Source organism: Idiotropiscis lumnitzeri, chromosome 5 (assembly GCF_059441095.1).
Source record: "Idiotropiscis lumnitzeri isolate Australia: NSW breed Sydney's pygmy pipehorse chromosome 5, RoL_Ilum_1.0, whole genome shotgun sequence".
NCBI lineage: Eukaryota > Metazoa > Chordata > Actinopteri > Syngnathiformes > Syngnathidae > Idiotropiscis > Idiotropiscis lumnitzeri.
The window spans coordinates 9,658,666-9,685,120 of record NC_142395.1 but is presented as its reverse complement, the minus strand read 5'-3'; the positions used below and the strand labels follow the sequence as shown (position 1 = coordinate 9,685,120).

The window sequence follows — 26,455 nt, the reverse complement described above, 5'->3', positions numbered from 1 at the left end:
TCAAGGCCTTCACCATCTGACAAAGATATTATAGTGATAGAGCTGTGACAAAGGAGTTTCATGTCTCCATCCACTATGACCATCCCCAGACATATGTGGACACACACACACATACACGCACACGCACTCGCACACACATTTGCTCCCTCATGCCTTAGTTTGATGTCATTTCGGGAGAATTCCACATTAAAGTGTAGGCCTCCTCTCCGTCCAAAACTCAAAATGAGAGATGGGCTTGGAATACAAATGAGCCAAAGATGAAATCACTGTTAGGGGTGGTGAGTGCCTTGTTATCTCTCCCAGCCAGTCAGTCAGTCAGTTTGGAGTTAGTGCCTACTATAAAGAACCATGAACAGGAAGGTGACCAGCAGCCAGAAACATGTTCCCACCACACTCATAACACTTTAAATCCTTCCTCAGGCTGAAATATTATACAGTTCTTAATTGTGAAGTCTGGGCAGCATTTTATTTTTCACTCAACACCAGAATTCTGCAAATCCCCTTTAGCTGCTACTGTCACCCAGGAGTGATTTTTGACAGGAATCCGAAGTGAAACTGCTGTTTGAAGTTCCTTCAAAATTGCTTCAGTGAACCCGCATTTTTGAACATGTCAAATTCAAGCCACCAAAAGAAACACCAAAAATCTCAGTTCTGCATACGTGCTCTGTGTTTTTATCATTCTTTGAAAGTCTAAGCACATTTTTGGTAAGCAAATGGGTTTTGGAGAAGGGTAATATTTTCTTGTGAAAATGAGAGTACATTGAAAGTATCATTCAAAATGAGAAAAGCTCTGTTTTTCTTCAGCTGGAAATGAGGCCTTGGATGAGATGGAAAGAATTAGGACAAGTTCTAAATTTCTGTGTTTGGCGGACAACCTTGCAGGTTCTGCAAACACACTTTCAAAAATGTCAGTAAAAGTCTACTAGAATATCTGAAATGAATTTGTAATTAATGAGATGCACTTTAAAATGTGGCTCCATTTAAACTGAGTTTGGAGGTGATTGGTTGATTTAGAACGCAGTCACACATAAATTGAATTTGCATTGTTTATTTTGAATCAGTACATTGTAAAACTGAATCTGAATTGTACCATTTGACTTCATTAGTTTGGAACTGAAGCCCAATACGGAGAGAGGGGCACTTATTTTGCCCGTCCGTCCTCTGTCTGCAGGCCGGGCACCCTTCCGTCATTGTCCCTTCATCCCTATTCACAATAATAATCGTCTTCATCCTTTTAAAACACTTTTTTCTCCCGCCCAAACAAAAAAAAAACCCTAACCCTACAGAAATGGCTCCGAGCCTTTTTGTATTGTGTAATCCTGAACCCTTTCGTCATTCCTTGAGTACAACCTCACTCATACGGCTTGATGATGACATTCAAAAGTAAAACATAACACAACTGATTATTATATGAAAACTGTTTTATTTCCTCTCTTTAATTTTAACATTTAATTCTCAGGCAATATCTTCTTTTTTAGCTCAAATTAAGCATAACAACATGTTGCCTTGAAATGAATACTTTAGATAAAAGAAAAGAATATGACAAAACAATTATAAGCATGCCTTTGTTAGACATAACTCATATAATTTACCACAAAAAAAATGGAACTCACTTGAATAAGTCCCCTTTTCGACATGCATTTACACTTTAATTATAAGGAACAAAACACTTGTCACTTGCCATAAAATATGTCTATATGCACATGAAACATGATATTAATATGTTTCATTTCTCAATTCATTTATAAAACTAATCTACAACCTTAACCCAACAATAAAGAGTTTGAAGCAAATAACAAAATAACCATTTACTGTTTTTTTTTTTTTTTGCAACGGGTTCTTGAATAAAAATTAACAATCAAGGATGGCACAAAACAATAAACCAAAAATGAGAGTAAAAACTCCTTTTGTCCATTGTTTCTCAAATGCCGGAACAATGAAATGTTTAATATTACTGTGCAACTATTTTTGCCCTACATATTATTCCAAATCTGTAAAAAAACATTAGGCCTACCCATGCTGCAGGATAGGGCAGTATGAAAATTGGTATAAGCGCAACTGAGCCATGTCTGCCATGAAAAGTAATTATTAGTTCTGATTTATCCATCCATCCGTTATCTGAACCACATATCGAATGTAAGTATTGTTTTTATTTTAAGAACAGCATTATTGTTGTTTTCTTAGAGGTCTAGCTTCACTCATCAGCGATGGAAATGTGGGACATTTTATAGTGTCTCTCATTCTTTGCCAACATCTTACATCAAACATGTCTTGTACTCTCTGACCTGACGTTTTTGTTTGTTCTATCTTGCAGTTACTTCACAAGATTTGGCATCAGTATTAAGAAGGCTTGAATTATTGAAGCCTTTGGTAAAGTCGCCTTGGCTGCCTCATGCAAAATACATTAGAGGACCAAAAAAAAGCAACACAATTTCCTCCGTGCTCTTTACAAAACATATGCACAACTTGCTTTACACATATTCTGTCAGATCAATTTATATTGTGTTTTTTTTTTTTTGCGTCCTCAGTTGCCTCAGTATCAGTAATCTGGATGTGCAAATCCTCCTGCGGAGACCTCATCTCTACAAGAGCCAAGCTCTTCAGTGCAGGAGAAGCAGAGGGATAGATGCGGGACTACTGCCGTCATTTGGCCAGTGTCCAGTGTTTTGATCCTTGCATTGTTGTGTGCTTGTTTGTCTGCTCAATTGCAGAGGCGGGCGATAAGTTTTAGACCTGGCTCAGACCTGGGGAGTTAACTAGGAAGTGACTTAAATCACCTCTTAATAATACCATCATGGCGCAAAATAATGTACAAAAATATTATATAACTATGTGTGGTCTTAAAGATGAGACAGAGGAATTTCTCATGTTTGAAGTTGACCATTATTACTAAAAGTTGAATACCATTATTACCTTTATCTTCCAATACCTTGACCTCCAAACAACTTCAAAGTTTTATACTATAGTACAGGTGTTCACAAGAGCGGTCACTATCAAATATTTTTAGAATCGCTTAGTCTATAGATTGTTCCATCGAATATGCAGATAAAATAATTATTTTGCTTTAAAATGTATTGCAAAAACACTTTTTTGTCTGTACTAGAGAAAAAAAGATTTGGAATAAGCGCAAAAAAAAAACAATTATGTAGGAAAATTTTCAGTATATCATGTTTCTGTTTTGTTTTACGTTGAGCTACACCGAGAATTTAAATAAATAAATAATCAAGGGAAAAGAACGAGACGTCCCAGTATTTAAAGCATAATTTCAGTGAAATGTAGCAATTCTACTATTTTATATTTTTCTGGATACTGTTTTTCTCCAGCCTACTACTACTATGAGAATATTTGAATATATATTGTCAATTTGGTATCTATTCAAGAGACGAAGAACCATCGGGTGATAAATCGTATTATGTTGTTATTAACAAAGATATTTAACTTCAGATGATTCTCTCTTTTGTGTACATGGAGCGTTGTCAAAGAAATGCGCCATTTTGATTGGTTAGTGTAGTTGTCGTTTTATCTCGCGATATTAAAAATCCTTACAGCTCCAAGCAGACCCTTGACTGTGCTGTGATCAGTCGCTGTGTGCTTGGGAGGCGGTACGAATCGTTTGTCCTCCCTGGTTGATTCTGCCTTGGATGAAGTAGGAATCTTTTAAACTGACCTCCAGGCGAAAACAACTACTGTCGGCGTGGCCGAACAAGACTCAGCTCCGCAGCGTTGACCACCATTGATGCCGCAGGTAAGGTCGTTAAACAGCACGTCTTTTTGCCTTCCTTTTTTTTAACACACTCATATGCACAGCTAGCTGGATCACACTTGTATTTAAAGAGCTCCTCCAAAAAAGAGAAAAAAACCCTCATCACCAATTGTCCTCTCCCAAAACATAGTCTTCTTTGAAACCACTTTCCTGTCCCGTGTATATAACGGCATCGAGCGCATTGGCTCGTGATAACGGAACTCGAAAAAGAATACAGCAACTTCAAAGCTCACCGTCCTGGTTGGGATATGAAACCACCCTTAGCTCGTATGCTAACGACACGTCTGCTTAAAATACACTGGCTTACTTGCTGAGGCACTGTGCTCCCTTTTTCTTCAGTTGCGTGTGATTCTCGTTTTTGTTATTGCTTTTGTTGTGAAGGGGCTGCACAAGGAGGCTCAACACTTGGTAGTTTCGGATCAATACCAGCAACTATGTGAACTTATGCACCCTTGTCTATTCCTCGTCAAAATGCACGCATCCTGCACGGGACTGTTGCATTTTAATCTCTTTTCGACGTTTTCATCCCGATTCCGTCCCTTTGCAAAATGTACGCAATGCAATGACGTAAAAAACGGCTCGCTTTTCTACTACGGTCCTGTTATGATGTACTTCAGTGATGTCGACTCGTTTTATTTATATTTTCTACCTTCGTAAAATAATAGCGATATTGAAATGATACAATGGCAACGATCAGTAAAACATGGAACTAATAAATCTGTGTATATTTATTAATTCATGTTATTCAATAGACAGCAGTTTTTGCTCAAATTCATACCCACGAAAACCAGCCCACAATTCTCTTTTTTTCCCCTCTCAGACTTAGAATTTTAGTGTTTCAACAGTAGAAAAGTAAAAACATTGCTGATTAAAACTGAGGTGTACTGAGTCAATTGTGTGAATTGTATTTGGATGCCCTTCGATCGTGATTATATCAACACACCTGTCAGACTTTTCAAGTCATACTGGAGTACTATGCATATCCATCCATCCATCCATCCAGCCATCCATCCATCCATCCATCCATTTACTGTCTTTTTGTAAATGCAATAAATCTCAGGTTTTTATTTTGTATATAAAAGCTTTAGCATAGTATGCATTGGTGTTCCTATATTTGAATACATTAGTTAATCCTACATCTTAAATGAGCTGGAATCTATCACAGTTGACTTTGGGGCAAGAGGTGGGGTAGACTGATCACCAGTCAGTCAGGGCACATATAGACAAAGTATTTACATGTAAATGTACACTTATGTAAATTAAGTATCTTCTAGTAACCTACCATGAATGTTTTTAGAATACGTGTAGAGGCACATGCATGGGGTGTCTATGTAAACGCCACACAGTATGCCTGCAGTTGAGATTTGAACCCCCACCCTCAGACCCACAGAATTGAGAGGCATGTACAATCCTGTTCTTTCTATTTAGGTCTTATTTAGCTCATGTCGTTCAGTTGTTGCGGTATTGGGTAGCCTTAGGCTGGATTTACACTGTGAGTCTGACTTAAAATCTCATTAAAAAAAATATATTGTACATTTTCAGGTCAAACATAGCATGTGACTTTACATTTGGGGTGGTTGTCTTTTAACATTTATTTGTAATGTTTGAGTTGGCGCGGGTTTACACATCACTAATCGGTGTATTTTAATTACGTCACACTTGATGGGGTGGATTTGATCGAGTGTTATCGCTGCTCTCACATTAACACATATCTGATACATATTGAATTTGTATTCATATTATAATCAGGCCAGATAACAATGCGAATATATTTTAGGCCATGCATTTTTAAAATTTATGTGATTCAATTTAGTTAGGAGTTGAATTCTTGAACCATGTAGTGTAAATCAAGCCTTAGTATTTCATGTTTATATAATCTAATACATAAGCTAGACCTGCATGATACTAGAAAAATGTGCGACATTAAGGTTGAATATAGCAGTATAGATATTATTGTGGTATTTAACATGGACCCAAAGAAATATTTTTTTTATTTTCTAATGAAAGAAGTACATTATTTTAATGCTACAAAATAAGCAAGCTCAACGTCCATCCATCCATCCATCCATTATTCTAGCCGCTTATCCTCACAAGGGTCGCGGGGGTGCCAGAGCTTATCCCAGCCGTCTTCAGGCAGGAGGTGGGCACTTTTACACAGAGATTCAGGATTGAACCCGCAATCCACCATTTATTTTGGTAACGCGTCAGTTCTCTGGAATGATGGTTAATAATGACTGGTCTCGCTACCAACCACTTCCTCTCAGTGATTGACTTGCCCTAAGGACAAATAATTTTAAACATGTCTGTACATTTTCACATCACTTGCCTGTTGTGTCCATTCTTTTTTAAGTGGATTCTTGCAAATAGATAATGCAATGTGGTATATGGCATTTTTCACAGGTTGCGATTTGACTTGGGGTGGTGGGTGGAGTGTGACATTGTCTCTGCATTATAAAATGACAGTTGTGTGGCTTGGCTGCATTTAGTTTACTGTAAATGTTTTTGTCTGTTAGTTATCCTTGCAGCACTACTAAGGATTTAAAATGCAACCATCAACCCAACTTTTGCAATTATTATACACAAGATGATCTAATTGAAAATGTGTGCGCGTATGTAAATGTACCTTTTTGACACATTTCAATTAGGAACAGGAACACAAGATCGCTATAGACATTTGTTTGTTGTTGCGGTTTGCAGGTGGCGAGATACAGGAACAAACATAACTGTGTACAGTGTATCGCTATAAATTAGCGTTGATTGACTAATTTGGTCCTCCTGGAAAGCTGGAGTGCGTGGGCCTTTTTCTGTTGCTTGGCTTGGCACCTGCTTCTTTTTTTTTTTTTTTACTATAGACGTTGTAGTACATAGGGCTGTGCAATATGGACAAAACTTAACATTCCTGTATTGGTAATTTATATCCCAATAATGACATTGATATTGTAGTGTAGGGATTTTATTTAAATTTACTTGAAAGAAAGCCTTTTAGGACCACAGAGCCACCACAAGTTGTGGTGGGCCGGTCAGAACCATTGGCACTACATATTCATTATCTGACAAGTTTCAACTTTCAATTGTATTGCAACCATTTATAAAAATAATACACATTTATGTTTTCATATATATGTTTTATTTTGGATGTTATGCAAGGCCACATATTGTGCAAGTTGTTCCACATAAAGAGATGAGAGAGGTCTGTAATTTTCATCATTGGTGCATGTCAACTGTGAGAGAAAAAAAATGGGAAATCACAATGTCTGATTTCTGTAAACAATTTATATGTATATTCTTGCAAAAAATATATTTGGACAATCAAATCTTTAACTATAAGTTTCACTGGCAATTACAGAAGTCAAACTTTTCATGGAGTTTTTGGCCATGTTTGCACACATTGTAGGAAGTATTTTGGCCAACTCCCTCAGCATATTTTCTGTTGGGTCGAGGTCCGAAATACTGTTGTCTCCGATGACAATATTTTATTTCTTCAATACACTAACTGCATAAGCAACCTTGATACCGGTATGGAAGCGATGCCATGGAAAAAATGTTATACATCTCTGGGAGACTCTGGCATACCCGCCACCCGAGTGAGGATATGGTGTACCGAGAACGGATGGTTGGAATTTGTAATAGATTTTTTTAATTGCCTCTGCAATATGCTCAAGAAAGAAATACATATCCTGATTGATTATTCCTCCGAAAGAGTCTAGGTTGAGCTGTTTTAATTACAGTGCAAAATCTATTGATCCATTCGACTGAACAAAACATGAACATGTCCTTTCTGTCACGATTTGGCAAGGAAGTTTGATGTGTTGGAGGTGGACCCGGAAGCAGGGAGATGAAAATGGAGTAACTTAATATGTGTTTAATTTAAAGTAGAGGTCTTCAAATGAGAGCCGGTGTCCTGCTGGAACACACCTGATTCAAATTATCAGGATCGCTATCTAGCAGGCAGGACACCGGCCCTCGAGGAACGGGATTGAGGACCTCTGATTTAACAAAACAAAAAGGCAAACAAAGCACTGGGAAAATCAAACATACTAAAGTTCAAAATAACAGGGATCAAAGTAACAAGCAAGCTCAAGGACTCGACTTGACCAACAATAAGACTTGACTTGACAAATGAAATGCGACAATAAACCCACAAGGATTGAAAGAAAGCAGGGAACTTAAATCCAGACAAATTAACGAAACAATGAGGAACACCTGGAGGAAGCAGAAAAGGTAGGAGGGAGCTGATTGGCTAACGAAGGATTGGTTAAACCATCTGTGTCTAACATACGGCCCGCGGGCCGGATTACACCCGTACGGCCCAACTAAATAAACAGCCGCCAAATTCACCAAATGGCCAATGTTAGTTGTTCACAATTAAGATACTTCTATAAACTTAATTCTATGCATTTTTACCATAACCTTAGATCTTTTAATATGAATAATAAAATTCAACGTGGCGGTCAATCCGTAAACCCTTCTTTCAAAGTGTTATTCTAGATATTTACAAGCAATGCTCACTTAAGTAGAGAAAGTTGAATATGGAATTGACCTGGATGTCACTTTTAAAACGCAACCTGGTTTTATTGGGAAAAAAACATAGTAGTACCCAAATACATAAATGTGTTAAATATGACACATTCAACTACTGGTACTACCAGGGTAGCATGCAAATAGTGATCATCTGCGTAATATTGACAGCAATATTTTAATGTTAGAGATCATGATTTGACTGGTCCGGCCCACTTGGTCATAGATTTTCCTCCATGTGGCCCGTGAGCTAAAATGAGTTCGACACCCGTGGGTTAAACGAACACAGGTGGACACAATTAGCATGTGTAGCTTGTATTTTGACAGGTACCGCTCCTATTTCATATATTGTAGCTGACCCCACTGCTGACTATTAGCATAATTAAAGCATATATCTAAAGATAAATATGTGCACCCAACAAATTTGTTCTTAATATTTAATGCTGTTTTTGTTCTTCTTTTAGGGGCGTCGTGACCATGCGTTGCCTGGCTGCTCGAGTCAACTATAAGACCCTCATCGTCATCTGCGCCCTTTTCACACTCATCACGGTGTTGCTGTGGAATCGCTGCTCTAGTAACACCTCACTACGTTTTTTGCCTCGAGCTGCTTTGGTGGCACCAAGTCCCAAGGAGGGGGATGCTAGCTTCGGCAGCCAACAGCACCCTCCGCAACCTCCAGAACCTCCGCCTGTTGTCGGTGGAAGCAAGTTTGAGGAAATTGACTGCTTGATCAATGATGAATCCACGGTCAAAGGCAGACGTGAGGGTGCTGAGATCTATATGCCCTTCAGTTGGATGGAAAAATACTTTGAAGTTTATGGCAAAGTGGTGCAGTATGACGGCTACGATCGCTTTGAGTTTCAGCACAGTTACTCAAAGGTTTATGCGCAACGGGAGCCCTATCACCCAAATGGGGTCTTTATGTCATTTGAGGGATACAATGTGGAAGTCCGTGACAGAGTGAAATGCATAAGTGGAGTGGAAGGTAAGGCAATTTGCAGAGTTCTACTTGTTTTCTAACAGAACTGCATGTGCATGCCTTCAGTTGTTGGTTCAGCTGTATTTTCTGAAAGGAAAAAGATTTAATTTCTGAAAACAAATAGAAAAAAGATATAGACACTTAGAAACGTAGCTACACTCAGAAAATCCACGAGTGTAATTTACAATTTTGTAATATAACAGTTTATATCCTAGATATGATATAAAACGTCTATCACAAAATGTAATGTTATATTGCTTATATAGTCGATTTGTTCATCTATTTAGTTTCTGGACAATGTGTACCTATATTAATTAATGTCAAAAGACATGGAGTCGCTTGTATTAGATTTAGCAGAAAGATAATTTCCATCTGTAGTCCATTTATCACAGAGGTGGGCATACTTTGATATAAGTGAGAAGTGCCGGTCCTCCATACCGCTGCGGACCGACCGGCATTATAACAAAATGATGTGAACGTCTTCGGTTCACAGTGTGTTTTTGTTGAATTGATTTCAATGATTATTAATTTTGATCAGGCCACATTAAAAAAACATACATGATTTATGAAATTGCATGTTAGAGCAAGAAGTTGCTACTATTTGCAGCATTGCGACATTAAGAATGTCTTCCATTTGAAAGAAAAATTGGTACAACTTGAAATTCTTAACTGAAACAAAAAATCAAAATGAATCGTGAAATCTGCATCTTGTTTTAAGTTTGAAGATTACTGCAATGGTGAAAAGCCATGGACGCTAATGAGTTAATTGCACATGTCTATGTGGTGTTCAAGTTGACTGCCTTGGCATGCCGCAGACTGAGCCAGGTGACAGAATGTAAGGTTCTGCAACTTTTTTTTTGTGTTCAACCAATTGAGTGCCATTAATTTTGCTGTAATTGCAAATTTGAATCTCAGGTGAGCGGTGAGGAACAACAAAATGGTAATTATATAGGTGTTACATAGGGGTGAGTTTTTTTTTTTTTTAATGACATTGTCAGGCTTGTTGTTTTTGGTTGACTGAAACTTTTATGACATGTCCCTGTAGGTTGTCAACATTCTCTCCTTTCTCTGCCACAGGTGTGCCTCTTTCTACCCAGTGGGGTCCTCAGGGCTACTTCTATGCCATCCAGATTGCCCAGTATGGCTTGAGTCATTACAGCAAAAACCTAACGGAGCGTCCACCGCACCTGGTGGTCTATGATACAGCCGAGGAGAAAGATAGCCGAGCCGGCATGGCAACTTGGAATGTGCCAAAGGGCTGCAGTCTCAGCCGTGTCCAGGATAAGAGCCGTGCTTCCTCAGTTCGCCAGTTCAATGCTCCGGGTATGTACGTGTGCCATAAGGCTATAGGGCCTTGGGGCAAAGAGTTTATCGCTTGTTAACTGCGGCTGTCGGAGGTTCGATAGGAGTTCCACCCTCAGGACAGAATGATTTGTGTGTGTGGTGTGACTCAACGAAACATTGTCATAATCGCAGCAAACTGCGTTGGTTGGCTGTAGACACTCTGCGGTGTGACAGATTCCTAAAAATAATTTTACTCAAGGAGTTACTGTAGTAGACATTACACAATGATTAGTGCCAGACTAAATTCATAGGCTCAGAACACTGACGATTTTATAAACCCTAGTCCTGATCAGTGTACAGGGAAGCGGTGTGGATGATCGCGTGACCACTTGGCCAAAAAAAAAAAAAAAATCCAAAGTGTGAATATTCTGGTTAATTATGTACCTTCAGTCTTCTTCTCTTTCTATATATGGTTGGCATACAAAAAAATGCCATACAGCACACTTCACAAATATACAGTGTCTGCATGGCGGCGGTAGACGTGCATTTATGTGATTTTATTTTTTCAGTGCTTATTCATATATTCATATTGAAGCTATAGTCTAAGGAAAATGTGACTAAATAACAGAAGTGAAAATTTCCACCCAAAGCTTAGCGTGTGAGCTGTCATGATTGCACCTGCTGTTTTCCTTTCTAGTTGTCCTCTACTGAGCTGCTGTCTCGACTGTAATTTTCCGCTCATCCTCCTCCCCCTTTCAGCCTCTCATCATCAACAATTTCTTTTCAGTTGCCAGGCCGTACACGGTTTCCCCCCTCCCTCTCCTGTCCTTGCTCACCTTGCTTTACGACTCAACTCCCAAACATCGCTTTCTTGTCTTAACGTGTTCATCAGTACTCCTTGTCTTTTCTCAGCACTTTTAATCCTCCATTCATCTCTCTTTGTCTAGCTGCACATTTCAGGCTGTTCTCTAGCGCCGTTTACCGATTTCCACGCAGGTTTCTATCTTTTTGTGTTGTGTAAGCATTGTGATTTGCAATCATACTGCATCTGTTGCAAGTATGTGTTCTTCTCTCTCATTAGAAAGACCATTTTGACATACATTATGTATGTCATTGTATTCAACTGATGTCTTTTTCTGTCTACTTTTGGTTCAGTCGACTTTCTCCTTTGAAGTTTTTTTTTTTTGTTATTGTATCTAGGGCACGATTGTCAAGCCCCATCTCAAATCCTCTGACAAATGGATCAATTGCCAGTCCCCTGTTATTAACCTACTATCTGGGATCTGCTTATTCCCGAACTGTCCACTACTGAGCGCCTTTATTGCCACGCGTTTTGGTTGACCGAAATCCACTGCTCCATTTTCCATTGCTGTAGAAAAAAGAAACATGTGCAATAAAGTAAACCACCACTATTATGCGACTGTATTTGAATAAATTTGCTTTTCAATGTGTCATATTTCCCATTCAGCCCTAAGAAACAAAGAAAGAACAAAGTTAAAACTGCTGTGTTTCAATTGGGGGAGAGCAGGTTTGACCTACAGCAGAAATCACACTTTAATAAGATTCCAAGTTCTCGTGACTCCTGTCATCATTGGCTGAGTGGTATTTTTGTCCGCTCTTTATTGTGAACATTTGGCTTTGTGTGACTAATAAGAAATATGTAACAGTTTGAGTGGTAATAGTTCAAGAAGACCACTTGTCTATTGTTGTGACTTGAAGATCAGAACACAATATTTGACCAATTCGTGCACAAATCCCAGTCATTTCAAAGAGCCAACATACATTTTCTTACAACTGGAATAAGTTAGAAGTAGGTCTATAATCACAAGAAAGAAAAGCAATTGAGTGTGTCATTAGCAAGCACTAGGAACAACTCACCATAAGGAAGACAGCTTGAACTGTGGCAGCTTGCCTTAACTAGTTGGGATGAAATGGTGAGAAAGGGACTACTGCATATTTTGACAGCAGTCATCTTTATCATTCCTTCCTTTGAGTCACTCTACATCTGTCTTGTCATGCATGAATAAAGTGATCATTGACTGTTGGACTTTTTTGTTTGCTTTTGAACATGGTCAGTCACTCAGCTGAATTAAAAAAAACAACAAAAAAAACGACGCATAGTATAGTTTACTACCGTACTTGACAACCCTGTCACCTTCAGCTAAACAGCCCCAGTCAAGTGAAGAACAGAAGAGGTGCAATCTCGTCTATATTCTTTCCCCTTCCTCTATTGATGGCAGAGTAATCACAGGGCCAGAGTACAAATCCACTTACTCTCTGCATTCTCTTAAGTACGTAATGGATTCACGAGTGCATTAAAGAGTCGTAGTCATCCAGAGGGGCCTGCCAGACTGTCTCTCTCTCCTTCATTTCTCCTCCCGATGACTGCCTTTGTGTCCGTGGTCCTTGCCATGTTTCACTATCTTGGAGGATGTTAGTGAGAAATATCTCTCTGCTTGTCAACTGCCTTCTCTGTTGGCTCATTTTCACTCCTTTTGCTGTCTGACTGCCGGCACCGTCTCTTAAGACCCACCATTCCATTTACTTATCTTCCTTTTTGACGTTTTCTTTTATGGGGTCTTGATTTTTGAAGTATTTGGGGTGTTTTTGACTGTGCTGAATAGGAAGTAGCATGGCCAAAGAGAGGAGATTATTCTGAGAACTGCGGGCATTTCGGGGCATAGAAGTGAATTCACAAAACCGACTGAAATAATTGTGCTGCACTTGAGCTGACATCTTTCAAAGAAAGGTGTTGAGGCAAACAAGCGTCAACTTGCAATTTCAGATTAAAAAAAAAAAGTCACTTCATTGCCACCTGGTGTTATATTTAACCTATGATTTCTCACTTATTGAACCTGCAAAAATTGTTTAGGATTGTCTACATTTGTCAGAGCCTTGGTTCTTATGCTGCATATTAACCCATCGGACACGACTCTCTCTCTCTCTCTCTCCACACAGAGTCTTCAGAGGCAGTGTCCCTCCCTCTGGATAACACCAAAGACTTCATCCTCAGCTTGGACATCAAGTTCACCTCCAACGGCAGCTTGTCTGTGATTCTCGACACTACAGAGAAAGGCACGCCCTTCACCATCCGCTATGTTACCAATACGCAACTCATCGCCTTCAAAGATCGTGAAATCACCTATGGCATAGGGCCACGAACCACTTGGAGCACCCTGACACGTGACCTCCTCACTGATCTGAGGAAAGGCATTGGTTTGTCGAACACCAAGGCTGTCAAAGCCACTAAGGTCGGTTGGTGTGTTGCTGATGATGCACATACATGTTGTGACGCTGTCCCACGGCTATTGTAGCTATCGGAACCTACAGTTGTGAATACTGCCAAACACATTTGCACTTTCTGTAGATTGTGGAACCTCTCTCTCCATTTAGTTTGGATTAACAGTAGAGTCAAAATTGTCCCTTGGGAAATCGTCGCAAAAGAGAAAATTTCTTATTGAATGGAGCTGTTGCCATTATAAAACCTTTAAGTCTACTGCCAATATTTTTAGTAACATTCTAAAAGAAGTTAACTTCCCAGTAACATAAAACGTTAGGACAAACGTGTCCTCTTCTTAACCATAACTTTGTTGACCGATGATGCGCCCCCTTGTTTATACACATTGCCTATTGGAATTAAGGAAAATGAATGTTCACTTTTGTGAATTTTTAATGACTTTTGAGATTCCACTGTAAATTGCTCAATCATTAATATACATTTTGAATCAAATGGCACATTAACGTGTCAACTAAAATGCAAAATTTTGAGTATTATTTTACTGTTGTTATTATTATTATTATTATTATTTGTTTTAAATGACCATCATAGTCTTAAATGTTTTTTGCATCTGGTTTCTCCCGTAGATCATGCCCAAGCGTGTTGTGCGATTACTCTTGCAAGGACGGGGATTTGTGGACAACATCACTGTCTCCACCACTGCCCACATGGCCGCCTTCTTTGCCGCCAGCGACTGGCTAAGGCGCAACCAGGACGAACATGGCGGCTGGCCCATTATGGTCACACGGAAATTGGGTGAGGGCTTCCGGCCGCTAGACCCCGGCTGGTACTCGGCAATGGCCCAAGGCCAGGCCATGTCCACCCTCGTGAGAGCCTACCTCCTCACCAAGGACCACGCTTACCTCAGTGCCGCGCTGAAGGCAATCGGACCCTATAAGGTGCCGTCAGGGCAGCACGGGGTCAAGGCTGTATTTATGAACAAATATGACTGGTATGAAGAGTATCCCACCTCACCTAGTTCCTTTGTCCTCAACGGCTTCATTTACTCCCTGCTGGGACTCTACGATTTGAGCGAGACAGCTGGTGAGAAGCTGGGCAAAGAGGCCGGGCAGCTGTTCAGCCGCGGCATGGAGTCGTTGAAGGCCATGCTGCCGCTTTATGACACCGGGTCGGGGAGCATCTATGACCTGCGCCACTTCATGTTGGGCACTGCGCCCAACTTGGCACGCTGGGACTATCACACCACGCACATTAACCAGCTCCAGCTGCTGGCATCAATAGACAACGCTCCTCTCTTCAAGGATATAGTAAAGCGCTGGAAAAGCTACTTGAAAGGGAATCGCGCTAAGCACAACTAGACAGACTTCAAAATCCAGCGTGTGAGTTGTGGGTTGACTGAACGTGAAGAGGAAGCTCATAGTGTGCGTCACTCTGTATGCATTGCGACGTAGTGTTTTTTTAAATCCCAAGGATGCTAAAGTAGCTGCAGCTATCAACATTAGAACGCGTGGGCTCTGTTACGGGTGTTGTGTTCTTTCAGCATCAATTGTAGCACAGATTCTTTCCAAAACTCATCTTTGTAATCGTGCAGACTTAGTTTAAGTTCACGTGCATTTCTTTTTCTCTTCAGAAACAGATTTTTAACTTTTGATGGCGAGCCCATTTCAACAATCGGCATCCTCCTCAGATGCATTTTTTACGTTTCATCTTAGATATATGTGAAAATAACAGAATTATATTTATTGTGTTTAGAAGTCAAAATTGCCAATAGATAAATCTTGCACAAAATATTATATATATATATAAAAATTACAATTCCATAACAATGCAAACAAGCAGCTATAAAGGTCCCTCACAACCCTGGCCATGTACAAGCACTTTGAGGTACTGGCAAACAGGAAAATAAGCATCTAAAATTTAAGTTTTTTTTTTTTGCTAAGTTTCATGAGTATTCACCCAATTTTAGAACCTCAAAAACGGCATATTTTTTCTTTGCAAACAGCGCATCGCCATGGCGACATTGTGCACCAAAATAAAAAACTTTTAAAAACATTTCATCCTTAACAGCTTTAGATGAAACACCCAAAATTTCATGATCAGATCAATTCTTTTGGAATTTGTTATAATATGACAAAAATGGCACAAAATTCCAAAGTAAAATAAAAATGACCGACTTACTGTTAAGTTTGGGATTTGACTCTAAAAAGACTTTTTGTAGGTCTTGGGCTGTAAAATATGCCTCCCAATTTTCAGAGATCAAGATGATACCTTTAACCAGGGGTACTTTGTTAAAAATGTATAGGGGAAACCACTGAAACATTTTTGCGGAACTGCACAATAAACCTAAAAATTATAATTGTTTTTGCCAGGCTTGAAGTGTGTGCAAAGTTTCATGAGTTTTCGCTGAGATTTAGACCCTCAAAAACTGTCATTTTGCTTTGTAAACAGTGCATCGCCATGGCGACAGTGTTCAGCAAATTAAAAAGCTGTTCAATAACTTTTCATCTTACACAACTGATAATCAATCTGATAAACTCTCCTGGAGGAGTTTGTTAAAATATGTTCTCTATAAAAGACCAAAAATGGCGCCCAATTCCAAAATAAACTAAAAATGGTGAACTTCATGTTAGGTTTCGCGTATCAAATACTTTTTTGACTTGGGTTGTTCCATATCCCTCCTAAAATTTTCACAGCTCTAGTTGAAACATATAACTGAGAATGCTAAGTTTAGAAGAAATTATAATGTGCAAAATTTGATGCCCAGTCTCATTATATATTATGTTGAAAACTGATTTTCTTTTCCCCGCTGTTTTTGTCCTAGGTGTTGATGTTACAACCTAAGTTTGAAGTCAATCAGGTTAACCATATAGATCAACAAGGGGGAAAAACTATACCACTGCAAATGTGCAAAAATGGGTCAAAAGTGTACGTTGAATTATTTAAGGCTCACTTCCTGTGCATTTTAGGGTATAGATACCATGTGTTTTTTTTTGTATGCCTCAGATTGCTACACAGTCCTCACAATTTTCGGTCAAACGTAATGGGACGCTGCTCCATTAAACCTAATTTCTTTTGTACTTCTGTATGGTAACTTTAAAATATCAAAATCTTTGCCAGGCCCAACATGTGTACAAAGTTTGATGAGTTTCAATTCATATTGAGTCCCTCAAAAATGCAATTTATTGCAGAGAAGTAGTTTGTTTAGAAACAGCTGCTCAGGCCCAAATAAGTTGCATTTGAGTGCCACAGTTTGCAGTGAAATGGTGGCAACCTTGGTCAACTAGGCTAAAACTAACAATGCTGCTATAAATTCAAAGGTTAGACTTGCATATGTGCAAGTGTGTTTTCGGCTTTCATGTAGGTTTGAACTATTGTTCTAGTTTCATTGGTTGTCGACATATCTTTTATGTTATAATACTTTCGTAGCCCTTTCATTGAGGTTCACATTTTTTTTTTTTTTACCATCACTCAAACTTATGAATGAAATGTAGATGGCAGACCAGGGAAATGAAAACACTGTAGCATTTGTACTATTGGCTAAATGTATGCCAGTGGTCTTTACCCGTCAAGATTGCTAATTTAGTTATTTAACTTAGTTTAGCATGATTTTATGAACATAGGCAGCTTTATGGTCTTTTTTTCCTGTTACACAAAGTGGATGAAAAGGAGCTGTTGAAGTAATCATTGGTGAAGTTGCAGTCAATATTTAAAAGTTCATTAGAGTTAATGAGGCTTTTGCCGTCAAATATGGTGAAAAGACAAATCTGCACAGCTATTTGTATGAAACGGTTTTAATGCCTTTTATCATTTTTTATTGACCAGTTTGACACACTATAAATAGTTCTCTTGACGCAACTCATCATTCCAATTTGTGAATCGAGCAGGCAACTTCACTTGACAAGACAATTTTGAAGTGCAGCTTTTTGAAAAATATTGAAAAGACCGAATGAGCGCCTTTAAAAAATTTCCTCTCAACGGTGGCTTCTCATTTTCCCTCGGTGCATCATGCATCACACAAGTAAGCCTTTTTAAATACAGTGAAGTGTAGCCAGCTTTACTGTCTGATGAGACTGAGTCTTGCCAAGGAATCTACAATTCAGACATCTAATGGGCTGGAGTGCCTGCACGCAGTTAGGGTGAGTCAACATCAGCATAAAATATGATCGGGCTCTCTGCGTTCAACGAGGACTCTAAAGAGACAAAGTTGTCGTTTTTTTTTTTTTTTTTTTAAATGGGAGATTAAACTAAAAACAATGTTCCTTATAACAATAATCAATGAACATCGACCTCACATCTCAAAATATTTTGCTTGAAGTAAAACGACAATGTTACGATATATAAGGGCCAGAATTGCAGAAGAACTTTCGTTACATTATTATTGTGCTATTTTGCCCATGATAGTCACACAACGGGGAAATGTGATCATATTTGGTGGGCTTATCGCGACAGCTACGTTACCAATGACGCGAAAACTTGTAGAAACAGTCAGATGCACATTTAAGCATATCTTAGTGATTGCATTTTTGTGAATATCGATACCATTCTGACATTAATTCAACTATCTGGTTTGTTGACAGTTTTTCAGGAGAGAAAAAAAAGGATTTTGTAATATGTATGTGCATATTTTAAAGCAGCCATACATAGTGGAGGACTGGCAGAATAGGCATTGCCTCTACATTTTACATGGACTTTTGCATAATTCAAATTCAAATTAACTCACCCGATTTTGACCTTTGTGCGTCAGCTTCTGTTCAGCAAAATTACTCTTGTCACTCATTCACTCAAATCGTTGACGGACGTCCTCGCAAATGATAATTGGGTCCATTCATGACAGCTTTTTTGATTTGCACAAAGTTGCAGAGGTGCCAGAATGTTAAAAACATGATAAAAATGATTTAATTGATTGTTTAGATACTAAGTGTCCATTTCGGTATATTTTAATGATATTTTTTTCCTGAAATTGTGACTATAAAATATGACATTTCTTTAAAATGTTCTATTTTTCAAAGATGTAATGTGGCCCAATTTCTGTCATCAAGCTCCACTCGGCATGATTCTGAACTGATCTTGTAAGTTATACACAGCTAACTTGACAGGAGGTTAAATTAAGTTCGAGTTTCCTTTCATATTAGTGAGTCACACTTTTCTCTAGTGTTTTTTCTTTCATATTTCATAGTTTGCAACATGATTTTTTGTTTCTGTGAATGCTAGTGCTTGTTTAGTTTTTGTATTTTCTCCACATGAAATCATTTCACACAGTCTGTCATTATTATCACGGCAGCTCAGAAATTCAATTTTGTTTAAACCAAAGTTGCAGAGTAAAGAATACTTAAATGTGTATATTTTTGTGCAAAACCTTTCAAGCATTTCATGAACTTTAGTCATTGTGGCAGACAAGTCCGTGTGACTGTGCCTTTTAACAGATTCTAGTAAAACCTGCTCTACTGTTTTAAACAGAAGTGGACAAAAAGCTGTACACTCCCGTGGATTTTATTTTACATTTTCATTTAATAGTGAGTGTTGGTTAGGGTCTGGTTGTCTATCTGTTTTTTTGATTAAGTTGCAGAAGCGGTTTGCTGCTTAGACAAAAGCACAAGTTCTTTTTCAGATGTTTACGAAAAAAAAAAAACACATTTTGAATAAGTCAAATTTTGCTGAATTTTTCCTGATATGAGGCGCACCACTTACAAAGAATGCGACTATTATTATTCAGTGTGTATTAACAACATTCTTTTTCTTCTTTTTAGTGACCCTCAAACTATCTGCTTGCATAATTGCCACTGAATCAAAGTAATTTATGCAATAAAATGTTTACTTTGGTTGTGTCACCACAGGAGTCCCAGAGTGGTTGTACAGACTTCTCAGTCTAAGCACAATGAGCAAATGCTACCATGTTTAGTCCGGTAAATAGATGTTTATACACAAATACAAATTTGTGCTTTAAAACTAGATTTTTTTTGGGGTTGGAAAAATTGTAAGAGGAGAAAAAAAATAAAGTAATTTTCTTTATCTTCCTGTGTGTCGAAAACTGTTGTCGTTTGGTGAACCAGAGGAAACTCGTATCTTTCATGTTGAACGGTGCATGTTCAAAGAATTTAAAGGCAAATCAATTTGCACGGTTATCCTCGAGACAGTGTCAGCCATGAGAGATTTCAAGATCTCTCATAGCCAATCTGAAATTAAAAGCACACAATCAACAGCATTTTTGCTTAGGATTTATTTTTATTTTTTTTACTTTAAATTTAGGAGGCTGCACTCAATGGCATCTCGTGTTTTAACACTTGACCTTTTCAAACAAAGAAGCCTAAAATTGTGCAGCGGTATGCTGTGGAAATTACCAGAGCTTTTGTGAATGCTAATCTGGTTAAAAACTTTGATATAGTTTCTTTGTCATCAAATTGTTGATATTCACGATCATGTGGATGGAAAATTTAACAGGTTATGCATGACTTCTGACATCATATGATCGATGTCATCCTGTTGCTGAGCTTCGTTTGACAGGAGGAGTTACTCCAATTTGTGCCTCAGACTCATGGCCATGTTCAAAACCGTGAATAGTGTTGTAAATGGATATGATGGAAAAGCGGCTGTCATTATGGATGCCGCTCGGCTTCTCATGGCTCCTTCAACAACTCAGAATGAAATGCACTCAATCCCCCACGTGTGTGGGTAGGCCTATTCATTTGTGGATTTTTAAATGACTGCAGGGAATATGTAGTGCAATATTAAAATCTTTGCGTGAGCTGATATTTGTGAAAAAAAAAAAATACCCCAAAGGAGGTTTTAACTTTGTTGGTTTGCTCTTCAGCAGTTCATTTTTGTTTTATTGTACAGGAGCTTTTTGCACTGGGGAAAACAAAAATCACAGTATGTGATAATTTTTTCCGTTTGCTTCTTTTATACATGTAGTCGAGCATGCAATATATCAAGATAGTGTGATATACATTCGTTTAATTACATATATTTTGGTCTTTATAAAATTATTATAAAATATATTCTCTGCCCAGTCTTATGTGGCTCCCTCATTGTGCTGTCAAAAAAAAAAAATGGTACCTCTTGCCATCATTCAAATTGCAAATCTCATTTGTTGGTAATAAATGAAAATAATTTAAATTGGTTTAGGTCATAAATGTGGGTCAACGCTTCTGATAGTGTTTTTGGGCAGTACAAAAGGCTGAACCAACCCTAATGCTCCGCCACCGCTTTAATATTGACTATAATTAAGCTCAATTGCACCTGCACTCAAGCTTGGCAACCTATCCACGCGGTTCATTTATCTTCATTGAATCTAGTTGAGAGTATTTGGAAACCCTTTGGCTTTCCGGGCTCAGTGGTTTTAGGTCATTTTATTTGATTTTTTTTTCAGCCTTCTTGTGATCAATCTGTTTTGCATGTCATGTTCATTAATGTTGAACATCCTTGACTTGACATCAGACAAACAACATACCCAATTTAAACCACCCTTCATGCCAAAACCTCTGAAGAGAGACAACCCAGATTAATATTTTAACCTAATTGCACTATTCTCATGCATTGAGAGGCACAGACACCTCGGAGGGACTGTGCCTGCTTGCATTTTTCATTACCCTCTTGCATTTTTGCTATCTGACCATAATTTGTGTAGCGCAGCAACATGTTCATCCATCCCCATGCTTTCTTCAGCTCTAATGATATTACCATCCCTCCTGACTGCTGAGTGCAGTCTCCCCGTCCTGTGATTAGCCTATCATGAAGCCAATAAGCTCCTTCTCTTCATGGCTCCTGTGTGGGCCTTCCTGTCAACTCGGCTGCCATTCAAATGCCTTTGAGATGGCCTCTGGCTTTACGGGCTTCATAAATTCAACCACTTGATGAAATTAACACTCTGTTGACCCCTCCTGCACTTATTGGCTTCCTGTCCCTGTTTTGGGGCGTTTTCAGACAGTGGTTTTTATCTTTTGTCACCACGTGGCCAGCATTTTCCTTTTGTCGTATAGTCGAGACCCAATTTTGTAGGCTTTAAGAACAATAAAGAACATGCTTTGTTCATGCACATGAGAACATATGTATAGTTTTCAAAAGCTGTTTAAAACGTGTGCTGTAGCGCTAAAAGCATCTCGCTCGCTATGACATCCAGTCGCCAGAGGCCGAGCGACACTATTTGTTTTCAGAGTAAATTTGTGGCTGAAGCGCGAGGCAGCGACACTTCCTGTTGCTTAATTATGTTCCATGTGAAAACTTGGTCCGCTTTTGTACTGGAGCAGAAAAATCGAAATCTGAACACGTCATTTTTTTTTAATAGCTGGCCATGCTCCACCCAAAATGGGTCTGCAACCCACTTTTGGGTTCCGACCCACGTCTTTAGAATCACTGTCTTAAAGGACCACTTGGTTGGAGGCTAACCGCAGAATGACAGTCTTCTTATGAATAGGCTACATTCAATCTGTTTTTAGCTGTGCACAGTTTTCAGAATATATTGAAAACAACCTTTTGAGACTCTCTCTAATACTTCACATTTCTGCCTTCAATTATTTGGTAAAAGAAGTGTGCTTTGAATTGTGACATCATGGTCTCGCTGCAACCAAATTACCCGCTGTAGCCTCTACTCTGAGTCTACGTTGAGACAAAAGGGGCAGCGTCAGCTATAAATATCCTCCTTGGGTCCTTTGAATGGTCCTCTGTAAATCCAAGTTAATGGGGCCTGAGCATGGACCTATGAGAGAACCTATTGAACTTTGATTTCTGCAACTAAGCTTTTGATCACACTATCTTGTCACAATGTTTGAAGAAAAGTGCTTTTTTTCCTGGATTATTTAGTATTTTGCTATTTTTATCTTACACAATATTTTGTAGAAATGCTGATAATATTTGGCAATGATTCATTTGCATAAAAAGACGACTGTGGGTGGGGTGCAACATTGTTTTTTTTCAAATGTTAAATTAGGTGCCTCTTTATTTGAACCATTATTTGCCACTGAGTTGTTACAACAGAGGTGTAAACTACCACATTGAGAAAATATATATTCTTTTGCTTTATATATAATATATTTAAGCAGTAGGTAATAAAATAAACATATTAAATAGTATTTTGAGAATTAAGTCCACCGCCAAGAATTCTGTAGATCAAGCCAAAAACGAAGACGGTCGAAATTCAACTGAGAACAAGAAGTGCCTGGAGTGAGCAACTATTAATAATGTATCAGAAGAATGCCTGCTGTTCGTACCACTCATTTGGATACACATATGTCGGCAACACAACATCAGGGGACACTGAGCGAGAGCTGCATTGAAATAGATGTCTGGGTTTTTTGTTTTGTTTTTTTGTCACATAGGCCATTATTACAAATGTAAAATGCGTAGACATACACAGTTAATTACTGTTTAGTGAAGTAACTGAAAGGGTATAAACAGTAAATTTAATTTTACTTTGATTTTCAATGAATATATTTAATACAAAGTACTGCACAGGGGCATGGCTGGGTAATCATATTACTAATCTATTTATGCGACATGTATAATTATCTGTCTGAACAAACATGCGTATTTGTGGAAGACTCGCTAACCACTATTCAAAGTAGTAATCTGTAATTCATTCTAAACATTTGCATTTTTTAACATAAACTGTTGACAGCGTAACTGTAAGCCTACTTTCAGTACAACTTGACATCGACTCGGTAAGTAAGAATGACAAAAGTTTACCCGCATAAACATGACATATGTGAGTGGTCCTCATATACACTAGATTACTGTTTTCTTAATTATTATTAATCCAAACTGAGAGGAATTGCCTGCTAGCCTGACAGTGATTTGTCATAATCCGGTGAGAAGAGAGAAAGTATGGTTTTGCAGATGTAGAGGCTCTTATTTGCCGTCAAGAGATGCAGGCCTGGAGCATTTGACTTTTTCCTCATTTACATCCATCCATCCATCCACTTTCTGGTAGTTGTCCCCATTGGAGTCATGAGTGAGCTGGAGCCTTATTGAGTACACCATGCACCAATTAATCGCTGGGCATGGAGCCTACAACTAAAGGGTCATTCGCACACTAAATCATCCTTACAAGAAATTTAGTCTTCAAATAACCGAGTAGACACATGTTTGAAGCATTAGAGGCAGTCGGAAAAGACTCACGCAAATTCAAGGAGACCAATCAAACTCCACAAAGGAAGGCTCAAGGTGAGATTCGAATCTCAACCTCAAAACACGGAGGTGGCTGTGATAACCATTCGGACACTATGCTGCCATCCACAGCTGTATTCCCAAACAAGCACTCTTGCAACACTCACAGTTTCGATGCTCTTTGAATGACATTCTAGAATAACAAAAACGTTCTATTAATAAAATAAATTATAATGACGAAACATATTCCCCAGGGAAAAGTTAAAACGTTTAATACGAAATGAAAATAAGCACCAGAAATTGTAGTCATAAACACGTTCACGCCCCTTTAGAGATTCTCTTGAAAACACTGACACCTCGTGGTCATATGAGGTTGTTTAAAAAAGGCAACATTCTCGCTCTGAATGCGGCGATCATGTCACATGGGTCAAATTTATTCATTTGTCACTCATTGGCTGACAAATAAAATAGACGCTAACGAGTGGGTACACGGAGAAGTCTTCATGATCCTGTTCTGATGTTTTACTGGACTACAATGAGGTGGATATAGCCTCGTCCTGCCATACCATCTGACTTTGAGCGAGAGGGCCTTAAACATTTGGAATGGATTCTCTAAAGTCTCAACCATGTATAAAATCTGTTGACGATGTGGTCAGTGGGTGGATATTCACTCACAAATTACTAGAAACTCGCTGATGGTTAAAAACAATTCCCTGGTCGAGGTGAGATCTAAAATACAAATTAATGACATGCATGCCCATGATGAATTGTTTAGTAACCTTCTGTACAAACTGCAACTCTGCTATCCCTTTTCGGTTGTATTTATTTATTTATTTATTATTATTATTATTATTATTTATTTTTTTTGGTGTTCTTCAATCCTATGTGGATGACAGTGAGATCTATGTCCCGCTGAGCAAAATAGATGCTCTCTATCCTTGGGACCACTTTTGTCATGTCTTGAGGAAATCGAAGCTTGGATGTCTCTTAATTTCTTGAATTTCAATGAAAAGAAGACAGAAGTTATGGTGTTCTGTCCCAGTGGCCCTTCTACTTTCAACCTTGTTGACCATGGCCCCCTTGCATCTTATCCAAAGCCAACAGTCTTGAATTTGGGTTTTAAATTGGACAGTGATTTTAAATTTGATCTGCAGATCAGTGTTGTTATTCGATCCAGCTTCTTTCATTTTAGGCAGCTGGCTAAGGTGCAGCCCTTTCTTTCCCAGCAGCACTTGTAAACGGTAATCCATACCTTCATTACATCTATGCTAGATTACTGTAATGCGCTTTATTTTGGAGTCAGCCAGTCCTCCCTCAAGTCTACAACTGGTCCAAAATGCTGCTGCTCGCCTTCTAACTGCAGCTTGGAAGACGTAGCACACAACCCCAATCTTGACTTCTCTTCACTGGCTTTTAGAGTTCGCTTCAAGATACTTCTGTCTTCAAATTTTTAAATGGCCTCGCCCCAGCATACCTCTCCGAGCTCCTCCACCACTACGCACCTGCCCGTTGCCTCAGGTCTGCGGACCAAATGCTGCTGGAGGTGCAGAGGACTAAGCGCAGCCTCAGAGGGGGATTGTGCCTTTTCTGTTGCCGGTCCTTCCCTCTGGAATGAGCTTCCATTCAATGTTAGGCAAGCCCCCTCTCTGTCCACTTTTAAAACCCGTTCAAAGACACTTTTTTATTCTCTGGCTTTCAGATGAACATGAGACTGTCACTGTTCTGTTGTTCTTCTGGTATCTACTGTAAATGTTGGAATTTGTGTTCTAATTTACTGCTAATTTATATCACACCAGATGTAAAATGCTTCATGACAGCTCCAGCTGTTGTGAAATGCGCTTTATAAATAAAGTTGTATTGTTTTCCTAATGAGATGCTCTTGAGGAGTACCGGTACTACATCTCATGGTAATTATTATATTCCCCTCCTCAAAGCTGCTGTGTTGCTCTGGTGTTGCCCCCCTGAGAGAGGTTGAATGAGATCCCTTGGTGCTCGGCAATAACGCTCAAATTAGTTCTTAACATTACATTGTTGTGTTTGTTAGTAGTGTCAGCAAAAGTGAAGCAACCCATGATCCTAGCCGACAATATGATCAAGATATTTTATCATACTGTACATTCACATAGTATTTCTTATTGTGTTACTAGTCACATTACATTATCCAAATCCTAAAGTTGTAAGGTATTAAGTACATTTATTTTTATATTATCGGCTACTGACTTCAGCACGTCACACTTTGTAAAAGAAATGTGCAAAATACCATAATAACAATAATATATAAAACAATTAAAACACAAATGTAATGTAATGTATTCTTTCCGAGAAGGTCCAAACAAGAAGTGTTTGTTATGTTACAACAAAGAGCTTTTTTGGGCTCTCATTGCCCCACAGTATTAACAACGTAACTCGGGGGGGCTCTGGCCGGAATAGCCCATCTCTCCTTGGCTTGTCTGAATAAGAATGATAGTGGCATGTCAGTAAGGAATTGACTTGGCCCAAGCTGTGTTTACACGCTCATGGCCTTTCACACATTTTTCATTCACGTGATGGCCTGAAACATACTTTTTATTATGAA

General features: G+C 38.7%; 1 protein-coding gene across 1 annotated transcript; it reads left to right on the top strand.

Annotated features, from left to right (window-relative positions):
• Positions 1-3,572: 3,572 nt before the first annotated feature.
• glceb (glucuronic acid epimerase b) lies at positions 3,573-19,795 on the top strand. The gene is made up of 5 exons (XM_088296688.1): positions 3,573-3,745; positions 8,746-9,266; positions 10,338-10,583; positions 13,503-13,795; positions 14,409-19,795. Exons 2-5 carry the CDS (start codon positions 8,759-8,761, stop codon positions 15,138-15,140), a joined length of 1,779 nt encoding a protein of 592 aa, XP_088152814.1. The 5' UTR covers positions 3,573-3,745; positions 8,746-8,758; the 3' UTR covers positions 15,141-19,795.
• Positions 19,796-26,455: the final 6,660 nt, after the last annotated feature.